General features: G+C 35.2%; 1 protein-coding gene across 2 annotated transcripts in view; it reads left to right on the top strand.

Annotated features, from left to right (window-relative positions):
* Positions 1-15506, top strand: part of GKAP1 (G kinase anchoring protein 1) — a 70725-nt gene that overhangs the window by 9924 nt on the left and 45295 nt on the right. For both annotated transcript variants that reach the window (XM_072763046.1, XM_072763038.1), the window contains exons 3-5: positions 3232-3484; positions 4722-4865; positions 14510-14587. In XM_072763046.1, coding sequence (XP_072619147.1) covers positions 3275-3484; positions 4722-4865; positions 14510-14587 — 432 coding nt within the window. In that variant the 5' untranslated portion in view covers positions 3232-3274. The remainder of the gene's footprint in view (positions 1-3231; positions 3485-4721; positions 4866-14509; positions 14588-15506) is intronic.

Here is a 15506-nt window from a genome sequence, read left to right as displayed (position 1 = left end):
GCAGTCATGTTAGAGCTAGTCTTTACGCCATTAAAAAGGCATAGCAGGGATCCCTGGGTGGCGCAGCGGTTTAGCGCTTGCCTTTGGCCCAGGGCGCGATCCTGGAGACCCGGGATCGAATCCCACGTCGGGCTCCCGGTGCATGGAGCCTGCTTCTCTCTCTGCCTATGTCTCTGCCTCTCTCTCTCTCTCTCTGTGTGTGTGACTATCATAAAAAATAATAAATTAAAAAAAAAAAAGGCATAGCACTGGCAAGTGGGAAGAAATATCTGTTCCCTGTGAATATAGAGCTATCAGCTCATTACTTGGAACCTTGCTCACAAGGAGACTTTGTGCTTTCCCACTCCTAGTAGCGGCTGCTGCTCCCTGTATTGCATGTGTTGCATTTGGAGTACCTAAAGCAAACTCTTGCAGTAGTTCCCTGGGCCTGCCTACCCTGAGGGGCAGTAGTGCATTGTACACTGATCTGATGAAGTAGATTTCCAGGCCTTACATACTTCCCAGTTGACAAATAACCACAGAGCAGCATTTGTGGCTACTGTCTGTCCTCTGCAAAGCACCAGATGAGGCGGCTTGCATCTGGTAGTGACCTGCCCATCATCTCAGAATTCTCCTGGGTTTTCTTAGGTGCCCTGAGAACTCAGAGACACTTTATTTGAGGACACATTGGTAAGGAAGCTTTGCCCTATGCCACAGAAAGAAAATTTCTGTGAGCTTTGTGGAGATGTGTTGGACATTTGTGAACATTTAACTCATGCAGTACCATCTAAATGTGGAATTCATGGTTTTGATATCCGTCCTAGAATGGAAAATAAATTTATTTGTGTAAGATATCAATCATGCTAAGGCTAGGTTATACTGTAACAATAAGCTGAAAATCTCCACAGCTTAAAGCAGTAAAGTTGCTTTTTTGCTCAAGCTACATATCCATTAACAGGTTAGTGAGAGACTTTATTCATTGTTATTTCAGACCCAACAGACCTGACTCCCTCTCAACATAGGCTTGAATAGAAGCAGGAACCATGTTCTGGTTTTTAAAGCCTTTTAAAGCTTATGTTTTACTGGCCAGAATAAGTCACATGGTCATGCCTCTGTTCAGTAGGAGAGTGGTGCATGATTCTCCTTCAGGGAGGGGCAATGAGTATTTGTGAATGGCTAACCCATGCAATTTATAGTCCCAACAGTTAAAATTAAATGTAATAATAATTGTTGAATGACTGTGTAGAATCACTGTATCTCAAGTACTCAGAGCAACTAAAACTTAAAGGATTTTTAACATGACATGTTGAAGTTGAAGCAGAATTAATGCTTTCCAAAAATGTTTTTGAATCTTGAACTTCTTTTTCATTTTGTAATATATTCTCCCTTGTAGTAACTTAACAAAGCCTTAATTCTCATGCTTACAGCAGAAATTTAAGCCTAAAAATGTGTCATAATTTATCAATATGATGTCATTCTTTTATGTCATGGTATTTTATTTTGATTTGCATTTGTGTGTGTGTGGTTTTTTTTTTTTAGATTTAATTATTTGTGAGAGAAAGAGAACACAAACCAGTGGGAGAGGCAGAGGAAGAAGCAGGGAGCCTGACTGAGGCTGAGCAGGAGCAGGGAGCCTGACTCAGGGCACCATCCCAGGCCCTTAGGATCATGACCTGAGCTGAAGGCAGATGCTTAACTGACCAAACCACCCAGGCACCCCTGATTTGCATATTTTTGAGTGTAGGAGCAATATATCTTAATGTGGTATTTATAATAAAAATACTTTTATTTAATAACTTCTAGATGGCATCTCAAAATATCAGCTCTTATTTTGATTTTTCTTTATTTTTAACAAAAAATTCAAAGATTTCCAAATAATTTTCTGGGTTTTTAGATTAAGATGGAAGATTTAACACATGCTTCTCATTTTTGTTCCCTCCTAAAACATACAAACTGTATTGTGTGGGTAGCTTTCAAAATGGACCTCAATGATTTTCACTTCTGGTATTTGTAATTTTGCATAATCCCATATCACATTGAATAGACGAGATTGGTGGCAATAGGATATTGTGGAAGTGACAGTAGCTAGTTCAGATAGGAGTACTGTGGCTCAAGATAGATATGTTAAAACTATAAAGAAAAGCAAATGACTTACAGAAAAATCAGGGTAATCCTTATATCTCACCATGGGGAGTTGGGATGCTATTGGGGAGAGGCACAGGGGGGTTAAAGTTCTCTTAATCTTAGTGCTGAGTACTTGGAGTGTTCATTTATTTACAAAAATTTTTTTACTCAATTGTGTATCTGATACATTTAAAAATAAAAATGAGCAAATTTCTGAGTTTCACAATCTTTTTTTTTTTTTTTTTTTTGTGAATTGAAAGAGTACGAGTCTTCTAGTAGTGACAGAGCTTCTTATTTTGACCTTGGTCAGCAAGGCTCAGCAAACCTAGGTTCAGGTTGTGACTCTGCCACTAACTTGCAGAATAACCTGAGGCAAGTCACTTACCCAATTCAAGTGCCAGTTGCCTCCTCTGTTAAACTAAATGATTAATGAGTTGGGTTAGGTACTACTGTAGGACCCTTAATATCACAAGTCTACAAGGCATCTCAGGGTGCACTGAGACTAGTGAAGCAGAAGATAATGTGGAAGGTGATTTTGAAAGGTTGCCTTTGGTTGAAGAAATTTAAGTTCTCTATTAAATTTCTGTCAGTTCTGTGACTTAGTAGCAATCTCCAGAATCAAACTGGAGGCAGTATTTTGTGTATGAAAAGTGTCTTCCTTTTCTACCTCTTTTTTTCTGTCTTGAAAGTTGGAGATTAACACGGACTTGTGTGTGGTGGAAGATGTTCCCACTATTCCATATTGATTCAAGATGTTCTTTGTAAATATGTATATATTATGGCAGTATATTTAAAAGAGAGAAGAAAATAATTTTTGAAAACCACATAGGGAAAAATGAATACATTTTATTGGTGTCAATCATGCAGTAGTTGTCCACGAAATCTCAATCTACTTTTTTCTTTTTTAAAGTATACAATTTTATATTGCTTACTCAAGTTAAAAAAGAATGTTATTGCATTCTATAGAACTGTGGGTATGAATCCCAATATCACTAAATCCAATGTCAGGAGAAGAGAGAGAGAGAGAGAGTGTGTGTGTGTGTCTGTCTGTATAAGATTGTTCTAGAATCTAGAACAGATTTTACTGATTATGTTTACTCATCTACCCCCTCTTCTCCCTCCCTACAGGAATTATTCTTGACAGACATATTTTAAAATAGCAATCTTTACAATGGCCTCGGCAGTACTTAGTTCTGTTCCCACTACTGCTTCTCGTTTTGCCCTATTGCAAGTAGATAGTGGCAGTGGTTCTGATTCTGAGCCAGGAAAAGGCAAAGGTCGGAATACTGGAAAGTCTCAAACAAACAAATCAACTACAAATGAGAAAAAGAGAGAAAAAAGAAGAAAAAAGAAGGAACAGCAACAGAGTGAAGCAAATGAGGTAACAGTTACGACTATTTGTGTCTACTCTCCCACTGGACTGTAAGCAGGAGTCCAAACCAAGGAGTCCACAAGGGCCAGGCTCTTCTTAGCTCTTTGTGGCTGTCAGTCCTCAGCATTCCTTGGCTTGTGGCTGTGTCACTTCAGTCTTTGTCTCTGCTCTTACTTGGCATTCTTTGTGGAACTCTGTCTTCACCTCTTCTTAGGGACAACAGTCATATTGGATTAGATTAGGATCCCCCCTCATTCAGTGTTACCCTTTCTCACAAGCTATCTTGATTATATCTGTGAGATTTTATTTTCCAAATAAGGTCACATTCACAGATACCTGAGCGTTTCAGGCCTATGACATATGTATTGGGGGTTTACAGTTCAATCCATAATAACCTCTCCTATTTTTCTTTCTTGTTTCAACTACTGCATCTCAGATGATGATGATCATACTGTTGTTGGGAGGGGTTTGGCCAGTCCAATTTTAGCTCATCATGTTACTTTGTGAACTAGGCTCTGTATTTTTAAGGACTAGCAAAGTAGTTGCTAGAGTTGTAAGCTATTAAATTTTAATGTTTTTGAATCCCATTGCTTTGTTTTTTTTTTTTAATTTAGTTGACCTGTAAGGTCATATATATATATATATTTTTTAAATTTATGATGTTAATTATAAGAAAGGCATTGTTTTAAGTATTCTACATCAATTGACTCATTTATTCCTCACAACAACCCTATAAAGGCAATTAGTAATGGTAAATTGTATTATCATAAACCCTATTAATTTTTTTCCTTTTATTTGGGAGCATTTGACACACAATGCTACATTAATTTCAGGTGTACAACAAAGTGATTTGACAAGTTTATCCATTATACTATGCTTCACCACAAGTCCTACAATGTCATATTAGTTTCAGATGTACAACATAGTCAAAAGCATACTTACCCTGTTTTCTGCTCCTATAAATTTCTTCATTTAAGTGAATCAGAATCATTAAAATGATGGTATAATAGAATACAGTCCATTTTCACCTATTAAATTGTTAGAAACTCACCAACATTATCTAAATACTGGTGAAATTAACATTTTACAGAGATTAAGAAAAACACAGTGACTCTGAGTTGGAATAATGAATGGTATAGTATTTAGAAATATAAAAATACTACTGATTTTTTAACTTAGCAAAAAAACTGTTAGAATTCCAGTATTGGTAAACTGAATTTAATGTTATTGTTCATTTGTCTCGTAGCTCAGGAATCTTGCTTTTAAGAAAATTCCCCAGAAATCCTCCCATGCCATTTGTAATGCTCAACATGAGCTTTCATTACCAAACCCAGTGCAGAAGGATTCACGAGAAGAAAATTGGCAAGAGTGGAGGCAAAGAGATGAGCAGGTACAGTTAAGTAAATCAAATTATTTTGCTTTGTATTTCTGTGAGTTTATGGATTTTTTTAAATGGCAGTGCATCTGAGTCCATGACACCACAATTTGTGGTGCATTTTGTATTAGATTAACTCACACATCTTTGTGCTTTTATTTTTATTTTTTTATCTTTGTGCTTTAAATAAGAGATTCTATTTTTCATCTACTAGGAAAAGATTGATATACTTGTTATTTTGTTAGCTTTGGCAATTCAAAGCAGTTATTTTGTGAGTTTTCAATTCATCTGTCTTTTTACAAGTGAGGGAGAGATAGGAAAGGTAGAATAACAGGATTAAATTATATTTCAAGTTAAAAAAATCAATATTTGTAGAGTTAGATGTCTCTTGTTAAAAATATTCAGTCACTGTTTTGCTTTGAAAAGAAAGACTTTGAAGGGAAATAATTCCTTTTCAACTTTGATGTAAAACCGTTTATGACATCTGTTAGTTTCTTTAACCTGTTTATGTGATACATTGTGCCTCTGTTAAATAAATATTAATAACCAAATCATATAGATAATTTTTAAGACCAATCACTTTTTTGGTGTATGTGCTATTCAGGAAAATAACATACTAAGCCTGGAATGTACTATTCAGGAAAATAGCATACTAAGCCTGGAATGTACTCTAGGAGATGCTGTATGTATGAGAAATGAATAGTTACTTATTTGCTTACCTGTTAAACTGGCAGTTAATCCATTGGGAAGAGGTATTATTTTAGCAGGTCTTTGGCTTAGTAGAGTGCCATACCATGCTTTGGTTACCAGTTTTAAAAGAATTAGAGAAAAAAACAAAACAAAACAAAAAAAAGAATTAGAGTATTCTAAAGCACTCTTAACACTATATTAGTATATATAGTAATATAGTACTATATATGGTAATAATATAATAAGTATGTGTAATATATATTATACACTTATATAATATAAGTATAGTATATATAGTACTATATAACTATATTAGTTATAACATTTTTGTTAGGATTTTGTAGTGCCTTAGGCCCATCCTCACAAGGATAAGTTACTACACAAGAGCTGTGCACAAATGCCACTTAAAATATATCTCCAGGCAGTGGTATACTGGATAAATTATCTTGTGTTAAACCCCCTAGTTGATATTTGATTATTTCTTTTTTTCCTTCTGCAGCATTCATTATGACAGATTCTTCTGGTTTACAGATATAAATGTAATGATCTACTTGTTTAGACAGTAATAGAATTGACCAGTGTCTTCACCAGAGAGAATTTCTCCCAGTAGCCCAAAGGGCACTGGAAAATTAATGAGGAAAAACTACTCAGATTTGCACCAAAATAAATTTTGTGTAATGTGGGGAACTTGAGCACAGAAACTTGATTGCCTTTCTTCCTGTTCCCACCGATTGCTGCCAAAATGACCAGGTAATTGTGAAAAGAAAATAGTTGACTTAGCCCTGACCTTGTACAAGAATGTCATCCCAGGCTCAGGACTTCGAAGCACTTCTGCTGGATATACTATTGATGGATCACTTAGGAAAACCTGGTACCGTATTTGGCATTCTCACTTGCAGGAGAATAATCAAGGTCATGGAAAGAAGAGTAGATCCTCGGATAATCATACTGTTAACTGAAGAGGAGATAAGGACAGGCCTTGGAACAAACAGTTGGACCATAAACCATTTGGAATCTATTTTACTGTGTGGCACAACAAAATTTAAAAGTAGGGACCAGCTAGTGACTAAACTAGGCAGAAAGCATATAGGATGGTCGATGTTCTCCCGGACACAGTAAAGGAACAACACACTGAGAAAGTCCAGTGTTGAGGGAGACAAGACAAAAAGATGGCTATAGAAAGCTTGCCTGGTATGTGGCTACTTATTTCCAACACAAAAGATAAATTTTGCTAAGACAAACTTTCCTACTCCTAAATCACTTAGGCGATAATGTAAGTTTACATCAACTAAGCCTCAATATAAAATCTGAGAGCTGGCATTTTACGACAACTAGAGAGACAGTAAAGAAGCATCCACTCCATTTCTGTATGAGCAAACACATGGTGTCATGTCAACTGAAAAAGTTTGTGCCCCACGAAAAGAACATTATACTTAGTGTCCAAAGTGAAAGCATACTTTGAAAAAGATTTATTACAGGAAACAGAAGGTGATTGTAGACAGCATCTGTTCTTTGCCTCAATGAAGACCCAGGGCCTAGAACATTTTGTAAGTCAAGGAGATTAGTAGTGTTATATAATAAGGTGAGGTGGTAGTCTGAGATGAAAAAGTGGTCAAAAGAAATCGAAAGAGATATAGACAAAATAAAAAATTGGAGAGGTGAAATCATAGCAGAATTTAAAATTTCATTAGACTAAAGAACAGAGTATACACTGAGGAAAATTGAGTCAGTTGTATGAAGGAAAATTTGAGATATATTTTGCCAACAAAATCAGCATGATAAACTGGAACACAATTGAAATCCAACAGAGGCATAATTAGTGTCACTACAACAAGGAGAATAGAGGCAGTCATTAAAAGTAATATGCTAAAAATTTTCCTAAGCTAGGTACTCGAATCTGAGCTTGAAAGGACTTAAGCCTTTTTTAAAGACTTTTTTGGGAAAACTTAAAAAAAAAAATTAATACTAAGAATGAGAGATAAGGAATATTCTTGAATGTGTGTGTGTGTATACATACATATATATGAGAAAACAGGATGAAAAATCAGGGCAGCTACTTTAAATGCCAGAATTGAAATTCTAGGACCAAGAATCCCATATCTAGGCAATACGTCATTTTTGTGAAAGTTAAAGAAATTCATTCCTAGACATGCAAGGGCTAAGGAAGCATACTGCCATTATCATTTCTGCAAGTTTTTCTGAGATATGCTCCTGCTGATTAAAAGGCAAATCTAAATAGCACAACAATTGGAAAGCACCAGTGGCAAGCATTGAAGCTAGTTCACTGCAGAATTAACTCTAAGTAGTGATTGCAAGCGATTATTAAAGAGAACCTGACTCACATGAAGAATTTGTCTAAAGGGAAATCCCTGGTTTTGAATACAAAAATTTGGAAGGAAATAGGTTGGAAAAGCCAGTAGATATTTTTTAAATTTTTCATATTGATAACAAAGATACATACTTCCAAGTGTGATTCTTTTTAATCTAAAGAGAACAATTTATACACGAGACTTTTCAATCTATGAGTTTTAAATCAGTTGAAGAAAAAAAAATTAAACCTGGTCCATATAAGCAAAAGTTACAAAGTAAAGGAAGATGCAAGAAAGCCTTTCAAAGAAGGTATAAAAAAAGGATAATAGACGTTTTGTTTTATATGTAAATATAAATAGTTGATTTTACCTATTGAAGACCAATAGGGATAAACTGCCTGGATCACATTTTGATCTTAATTCTTACCTTTTTCTTACATTAAAAATTGTGACACATTGACCCTGAAAGGATAGGTTCAGGCTATTCAAGCTGCTGTGTGTTTTGCTGAGGTATGCTTAAAAGCTTCTAGAAATTGTAGAGATCATCTTTAATCACTATTAGTATCTTAAGAAATGTTTGTATCTCATTTTCCAATTCATAGACTTGTATCTGTCCCAGAATATTTCAGAGTGGAGGTAGTCTTATATTTTCTATTTCTTTGCAGAGTTGTGTAGTGTTGTTCTCCTTTATTCATGATACATTGATAGTGCTGTTTCCATGTATCTTTATGTAAGTCCATATCATGGCTTAAAAATAATTAACTGAATAGAAAATTTCTTAGGGGTCTTTAGTGACTGATGAAATTTTAGTGTATATTTCTTCCTCTTATTGATTCAAACTCCATACATTACTGGTTTTGTCCAGCTCAGAAGTGAAATATCTGCTAGCATGTGCACAATAGTAATTGTTTCTTCATATCACATCTTCCAGTCCATCGGATAAAGGTGTTTCGCCAACAGATTGTTCTGTTTCTTGTTTGTTTTTGAGTGTGACATGTGTTATTAACCTCATGGCTGGTATAATAAGTCCCTTGGCAGTTGTTTGACTTGCACCTGTTTCCCTAGAAGGAGTGCAAATTCAAATAAGTGCTCTGTAGTTTTTAGCTCTTTCTTTAGCAACAGAATTCATCACTTTTGCTATGGAAAAAGCATTATGTGGGACTTGTCCTGAAAAGACTCATACAAGTCATTGTGCTTTGAAAGTGAAACAAAAACTATGGTGTCTTCAGGCCACTGGTCTAACCATGTTTCATAGCAGGCAGTAAGGAACAAATAAATTGACTCAGTAAATAAAATTTCAAATGCTCACTATCTTAATTTTCTATTTATGATTTTCCTCTTCGGCTGCTTATGTGATATCACTCGTATCTTAAGACATACAGATTTATATTCTGTATTCACTGTATTAGAGTTCTGTTCATTTAACAATTCATGGTGTTTTTATAAGTAGCATTATTTACAGCTCTCTTTTAATCCTTCAGTAAATCATTAAACCATTTTTGTTATTTGGGAGATATAATAAAGCATACAACAAAAATGTAGACTTAAAAATATAAACAACACTCAGAAAACATAAAGATACATTAACTGAAATGAACAGAAATTAACTGAACCTGACAATTAGTGTGTACACATACATAGACCCAATGTTTTTAAATTTAAAAAATTTTTTATTGTATTTTTTTAATTTTAATTTTATTTTTTTCTCCACCCCCCCCCACCCCGATCCAATTTTTTAGAACACTGACAACTTTTAAAATCCTAGTGTTCAATAAAAGTATTAGAAGATTTCTGGAAAAATAATTCTACTTTCCAAATTAGTGAAAGATACAGGGTCCATACTCTGAATATCATGGAGTTAGAGGACCACAGGGCACTGCTGCTGTTGTGGCTGCAAGCATTAGATGTTCAGAATGATGTTGTGTGTTGTGATACAAAATCCTGTTCCCATGATGCCTGTGGAAAATGAGGAGTAACTCTTCATTTGGAATTTGTTTTGCTTAGATTTAAAGTGGGTAAAATCATTACTGTACTTAGACTTACAAATTAATTTTTAAAAATCTAGTTCCAGAATATTAACTGGCCTTCCTGTTTTTCATTGGTTCTTCATACTCTTTAACTGATCGTAAACCCTTGAGCTATAGGTTTGTTTAAATAGAAAAAAAAATGTTTTACTACTAGATGGGAAGAGTAGGAGGCAATGAAGGAAGCCAAGTGGAAGGGGGTCTGAAGTACTCCCTTTTGGGCACATGTAAGTATCTTCTTCAATCCTGTAGGCATTGTAGTCCCTACTATTTCCTCTTTGTCTTCCTTTCCTCCTTCTCCTGTAAATGATGAACAAATCTCAATTTGCAGACTTAATAGAAGTTATTTTTTAAAAATCATGATGGTTTTTGCATTCTCTTGCCCAGTACCTGTCTTTTAGGCTCACACTTCACCCCTACTCCCCAGCTCTGCCTGTACATGTACTGATGAATTATACAACTGTATTTATAGTAGTCTAATGATTAATGCTGTAAGATGTGTTTAGAGAATTTAGAATCATATTTTCTTTCTCTTTCTTGTTTTAGTCTTGTGCTGCCATTTTCCCTGTTATCTATAATTAAAAATCTTATTTTTGATTCATTTTTCTTTCATATTTCATATTCAGTCAGTGTTCCAAAACTTGGTCATTCTTTTCTAAGATAGAACCTTCTTTATTTTCTATACTTTTATGTTCTGGTTCAGATTTCTATATGCTGAGAATATAGAGGTTTAGCCAAACACATTGACTCTAAGCCTTCGTTTCACTAATGTTCCGGTTTATTTCTTTAAAATTACTCTTATAGGGATCCCTGGGTGGCACAGAGGTTTGGGGCCTGCCTTTGGCCCAGGGCCTGATCCTGGAGACCCGGGATCGAATCCCACGTCGGGCTCCCGGTGCATGGAGCCTGCATCTCCCTCTGCCTGTGTCTCTCTCTCTCTCTCTCTCTCTCTCTCTCTCTCTCTGTGACTATCATAAATAAATAAAAATTTAAAAAAATATTCTTATAAGTATTTCTCTTTCTTCTGCCCCAAGTCCCTAATTTTTAGGGATTGCTGGGAATCTAATTCTACCCTACCTAAGCAAACTCACTTTCCACTATTCTCCAACACAGAGGAGAGGAATTCTGATTTACTAGATGTAAGTCTTGTACCAGGCAGGCACTGTGTTAGGCACTTTACATGTATTAATTAGTTTTAAGTCTTTAAAACTACCCTATAAGGTTGATGTTTGTACTTCCTTTTTATATATGAAGAAACTGAAATTTATAGAAGTCATGTAATTTGCCCAAGGTCCTAACATAAATGGAATTGGAATTTAAATTATCCACCTGTGTGATCTCCCAAAGCCTAGGTTTTGTCTACATCTCTCTCTTTTTTTTTTTTTTTTAAAGATTTATTTATTTACTCATTCAGAGAGAGCGAGAGACAGGCAGAGACACAGGCAGAGGGAGAAGCAGGCCCCATGCAGCGAGCCCGATGTGGGACTCGATCCCCGGTCTCCAGGATCACACCCTGGGCTGCAGGCGGCGCTAAGCCGCTGCGCCACCAGGGCTGCCCCTTGTCTACATCTCTCTTATATTGAATTCACACTTTATTTAGGTATCCCCTTTCTTTGATGTATCCCATAATATATCTATTTTTAATACTGTTCACTTGACTCTTTCCTCCTGAAATTCTTCTATTTCTTTTTCTACCTCTCTCAATTGTATCTACCATTTAAGGACAAACTTAACATCTTTTCTGTATGCTTCTCTGAATTTTATTTGTTGTATACGTTTTTTTCTCTCCACTTTTGTAGCACTTTCAATGTCTTATTCTATTTCTTGTACTTCATTTGTGTCAGTCTTCTGTCTGCAACTGGACTAGAAAATTTTAAAAATATTTATTTGACACAGAAAGGGAGCACAACAGGGAGGCAGAAGAAGAGGAAAAGCAGGTTCCCTACTGAGCAGGGAGCCTGATGCAAAACTCAGTCCCAGGACCCTGGGATTAAGACCTGAACCAAAGGCAGACACTTAATGGACTGAACTAAGCATCCCTGGAGTAGGAATTCTTAGAGGGCAAAAGCCAAATATATGCTGCTGCTTTGAAACACTACAGACAAAGCACATAGAAGGTTGTCTATTATCTTATTGGCTGATTGATCATACTGACATTTTTAGAAGATTTGTTCTAGTTTTTAAAGACTTAAATTGAAACAAATCATTTTTGCTTTTTTTGTGGTTCCTTGTATACTAGTTTGTGTTAATAATTAAAAGCTCTCAACTGCTGCATTTAGAGTCAAATGCAGAGGAGAGCCATATTTTTTACTTTAAAAGTTCCATTTCATTCTGTTTTTATCATATTAGAACCAACTACTTTAATATTTAAGTTCTGTGAATTAATGGGAAAAAGGATAATGACATCTAGCAAGACTCCTAACTCTCTAACCTGTTCTCCTGCCTATTAACTTATTTTTGAAATATTGGTCAGAATATGTAACATATTGGAAATAATGTTAAATGCCATTAATATGGATTAAAAACTTAGTGATAACTTGAACTGGCTTTGTTTAGAATGAACTTAAGTAGTTTTGTTACTTTTTCTGCGTTGGGATGACTTCTTGACTTATAAAGAAATACTTTGTACTCAGTTTGCTTTGAGTTTAGGTGGAGAAACTAATGTAAATTATTTTTTAAAGATTTATTTATTTATTTTAAAGAGAGAGTGCAGGAGTGGGGGGAGGAGCAGAGGGAGAGAGAGACAGTCCTAAGCAAACCCTGCACTGAGTGTGGAGTCTGACATGGGCTCTGTGGGTGCCACAACCCTGAGATCACGTCCTGAGCCAAAACCGAGTCCGATGCTCAACCAACTGTGCCACCCAGACACTCTTCATGTAAACTTTTTTGCATAATGCTAACATGAATCCAGTTCTTTTTTACTTTATAATTGTATATTATTTTTGAATATCCTTTTGTATTATATATTATTTAAAAGATTATTTTTTCTGATTATTACTAATTTGGATTAATTCTTCAATTTGTTTTAGTTACTTTATAGAAGTAAGTACAGTTTACTCTGCATTTAACCATATTTTCTAGTGCTAAATACTCTTACCATTTTAATTCTAACTGCATTTTTGTCTAAGATTATTTTTTTTCTATGATAAACCTAATCTTTTACTGCCTCTTTTTATTATCTTAGTGTAGGTTTAGATGAGATGCTTTCGAAGAGATACATTGGTTATGAATGAAAGCTTTATTCATGGTGTCCAGTGTTAACATCTTTCTAATTTTTAAGTTACCCCTTGGAAATAAAACGCTCCTCTTTGGAGTTGATTTCTGTTCTAGGTCAGATTTTTTTTGTCATTAAGCAATAGAAATAATTCTAACTAACATTGGCAAAAGTCATTTGTTGAAACAATTCACATATTTGAATTAAGAACTAAACAAGTATGCCTTGGGGGAGATGGAAACTAAGAATTCTGGAGTGCTTAGAGATATAAACTGGTAGAACTAGTATGCTCCTTTGTGGAAGGCTGTCATGTCAGATGACCAAACCTACTTCCTTTGTGTTTGTTCCCAAAATTTAATTCCTAGGAGATCAAAAAAGAGTTGGATCCCTTGCCACCACTTTGTCATTGATGATGGTAGCTTGGATGTTTGTGTGGATTTGCTGGTGGGTGGTTTATAGGATTATGTATTTGGGTATCCTATTAGAATCATAGGACCCTGAGATGAAGTGTAGTTATTCACAGGAATAAAGGAAGGGATTCTGGACAAACACAAGAGATGGCTACCAAACTTGTGCTTTTATTATCTAGTCCACATAGATTGACACATGCTTGTATACAAATCCAGGAAATTTATTCCTGTCATGTTGCAACTCTCCTGTATTGAGCTGCAGACATAACTTTATCTCCAATGGTAGAAACCTAAAGTCTCATCCACCTACTGTAACAATTCTGTGTGGCAATTAAGAAAAGTAATTCGTAGAGAGTAATTTGATTAGAGAGTAGTAGAAACTAGATTATAAGAAGTTAAGATGAGATTGAGTGGTGGGAAAGAGGGACCAAAAGATAGAGATCACAAATTAAAGAATCATTTTTTTGTAGTATTAGATGACCTTAAAGGTAGGGCAACCAAATAAAAGGATAGGAGTACAAAGATGCACTATAAATAATTGTTCTGTAACATCAGAGATAGATGAGAACATTTACTCACATTATTTAAAGTTTCCATACCTGTGGATTACTTTATATTAAGGGAATGAATGGTATGTTTTTATAATGTCTATTGATTTATTTTTCAGGATTACGTTTTTGAGTAGTAATCACTGTTATAATTTTGTGTCCTAAACTGAATACTGTCATTGACCTCTAATACAGTGTCAGTTTCCTTGTAAGATTTTTTTTATGAAAGAAAAGAATTATGTGATATACAATATATAATTGACAGTGAATAGGGAAATAGAAACCTCAAAATTGGAAGTTTTTTGCTTTGGTATCTTCTGTAAAATACAGAGTTCCCTACTTTGGCATGGATGGATAACTTTGGAGAACCCATATTGTTTTTTTAACGTATTCATTTTCCTTTCATGCATATATTGTCATAATATTGTGTGTGGCATAATTGTGAAACTTTCCTTTTGTTTTAGCTGACATCTGAAATGTTTGAAGCAGATCTTGAGAAGGCATTGTTGCTAAGTAAATTAGAATATGAAGAACACAAAACGGTATTTACACATTTATTGATTTAGATATTTTAGAAGTTTAAATGGTCAGAAGTTAGGACCAGTCTTCCTGAATTTTGTATAAAAGTTTTCCATTAAAGCTTGTCCTAGGAATTCATCTTTGTAACAAAATATTATGAAGTTGTTTTTTTAAAAGTAATTATTAAAAAGTTATTTAAGAGAAGGGGAGAGAGAGCAGAGTTGGTGGGGAGAGGAGCAGAGGGAGAGTCCCAAGCAGACGTTGCACTGAGTGTGGAGCTCAACACGGGGTTCAATCCCATGACTCCGAGACCATGACCTGAGCAGAAACCAAGAATTGGGCACTGAACCTGCTGTGCTACTCAGGCACTCCTGTTAGGTTTTTATAACAAAATTACTCCTCAGGATTTGAGAGGCAACAGACTGAACTTTGGTGATTTGAGATGTTTCCTTAAGAAATCTGTCCACACCAGGTGAAGGGAAGAGAGAAAATGAAAACAGCAGATGATTAATTTTAATTAATTAGTTAATTATTAATTTATTTTAATTTATTTTAAATAAACACAGGAAATAAGTAGATTTCCGAATTTAAGTAAGTATGAGTATGGGGCATCCATTAAGAGACCCTCTGCTAGAGATATGCAACAATTAACTAAAGTAAATGGAAGGCCGTTTCTGAGGTTTTGTCCTTGTGGATTCTGAATTTTATCTAAACTGTGATATTGGGCTATGTGCTGAATTGCATTGTACAGCTTGAAACTATAGGAACATTTAAGTAAAAGGTAGTTTTGGCTTCCAGTTTCTTTCTTTTTTTTTAAGATTTTATTTATTTATTCATGAGAGACACAGAGAGAGAGAGAGAGAGAGAGAGAGGCAGGCATAGGCAGAGGAAGAAGCATGCTCCCTGCAAGGAGCCTGATGGCGGGACTCGATCCTAGAACCC

This window comes from Vulpes vulpes, chromosome 1, assembly GCF_048418805.1.
Source record: "Vulpes vulpes isolate BD-2025 chromosome 1, VulVul3, whole genome shotgun sequence".
NCBI classification, from domain to species: Eukaryota; Metazoa; Chordata; class Mammalia; order Carnivora; family Canidae; genus Vulpes; species Vulpes vulpes.
Note: the sequence above shows the minus strand (reverse complement) of the source record. Positions and strands in the feature narration are given on the sequence as shown.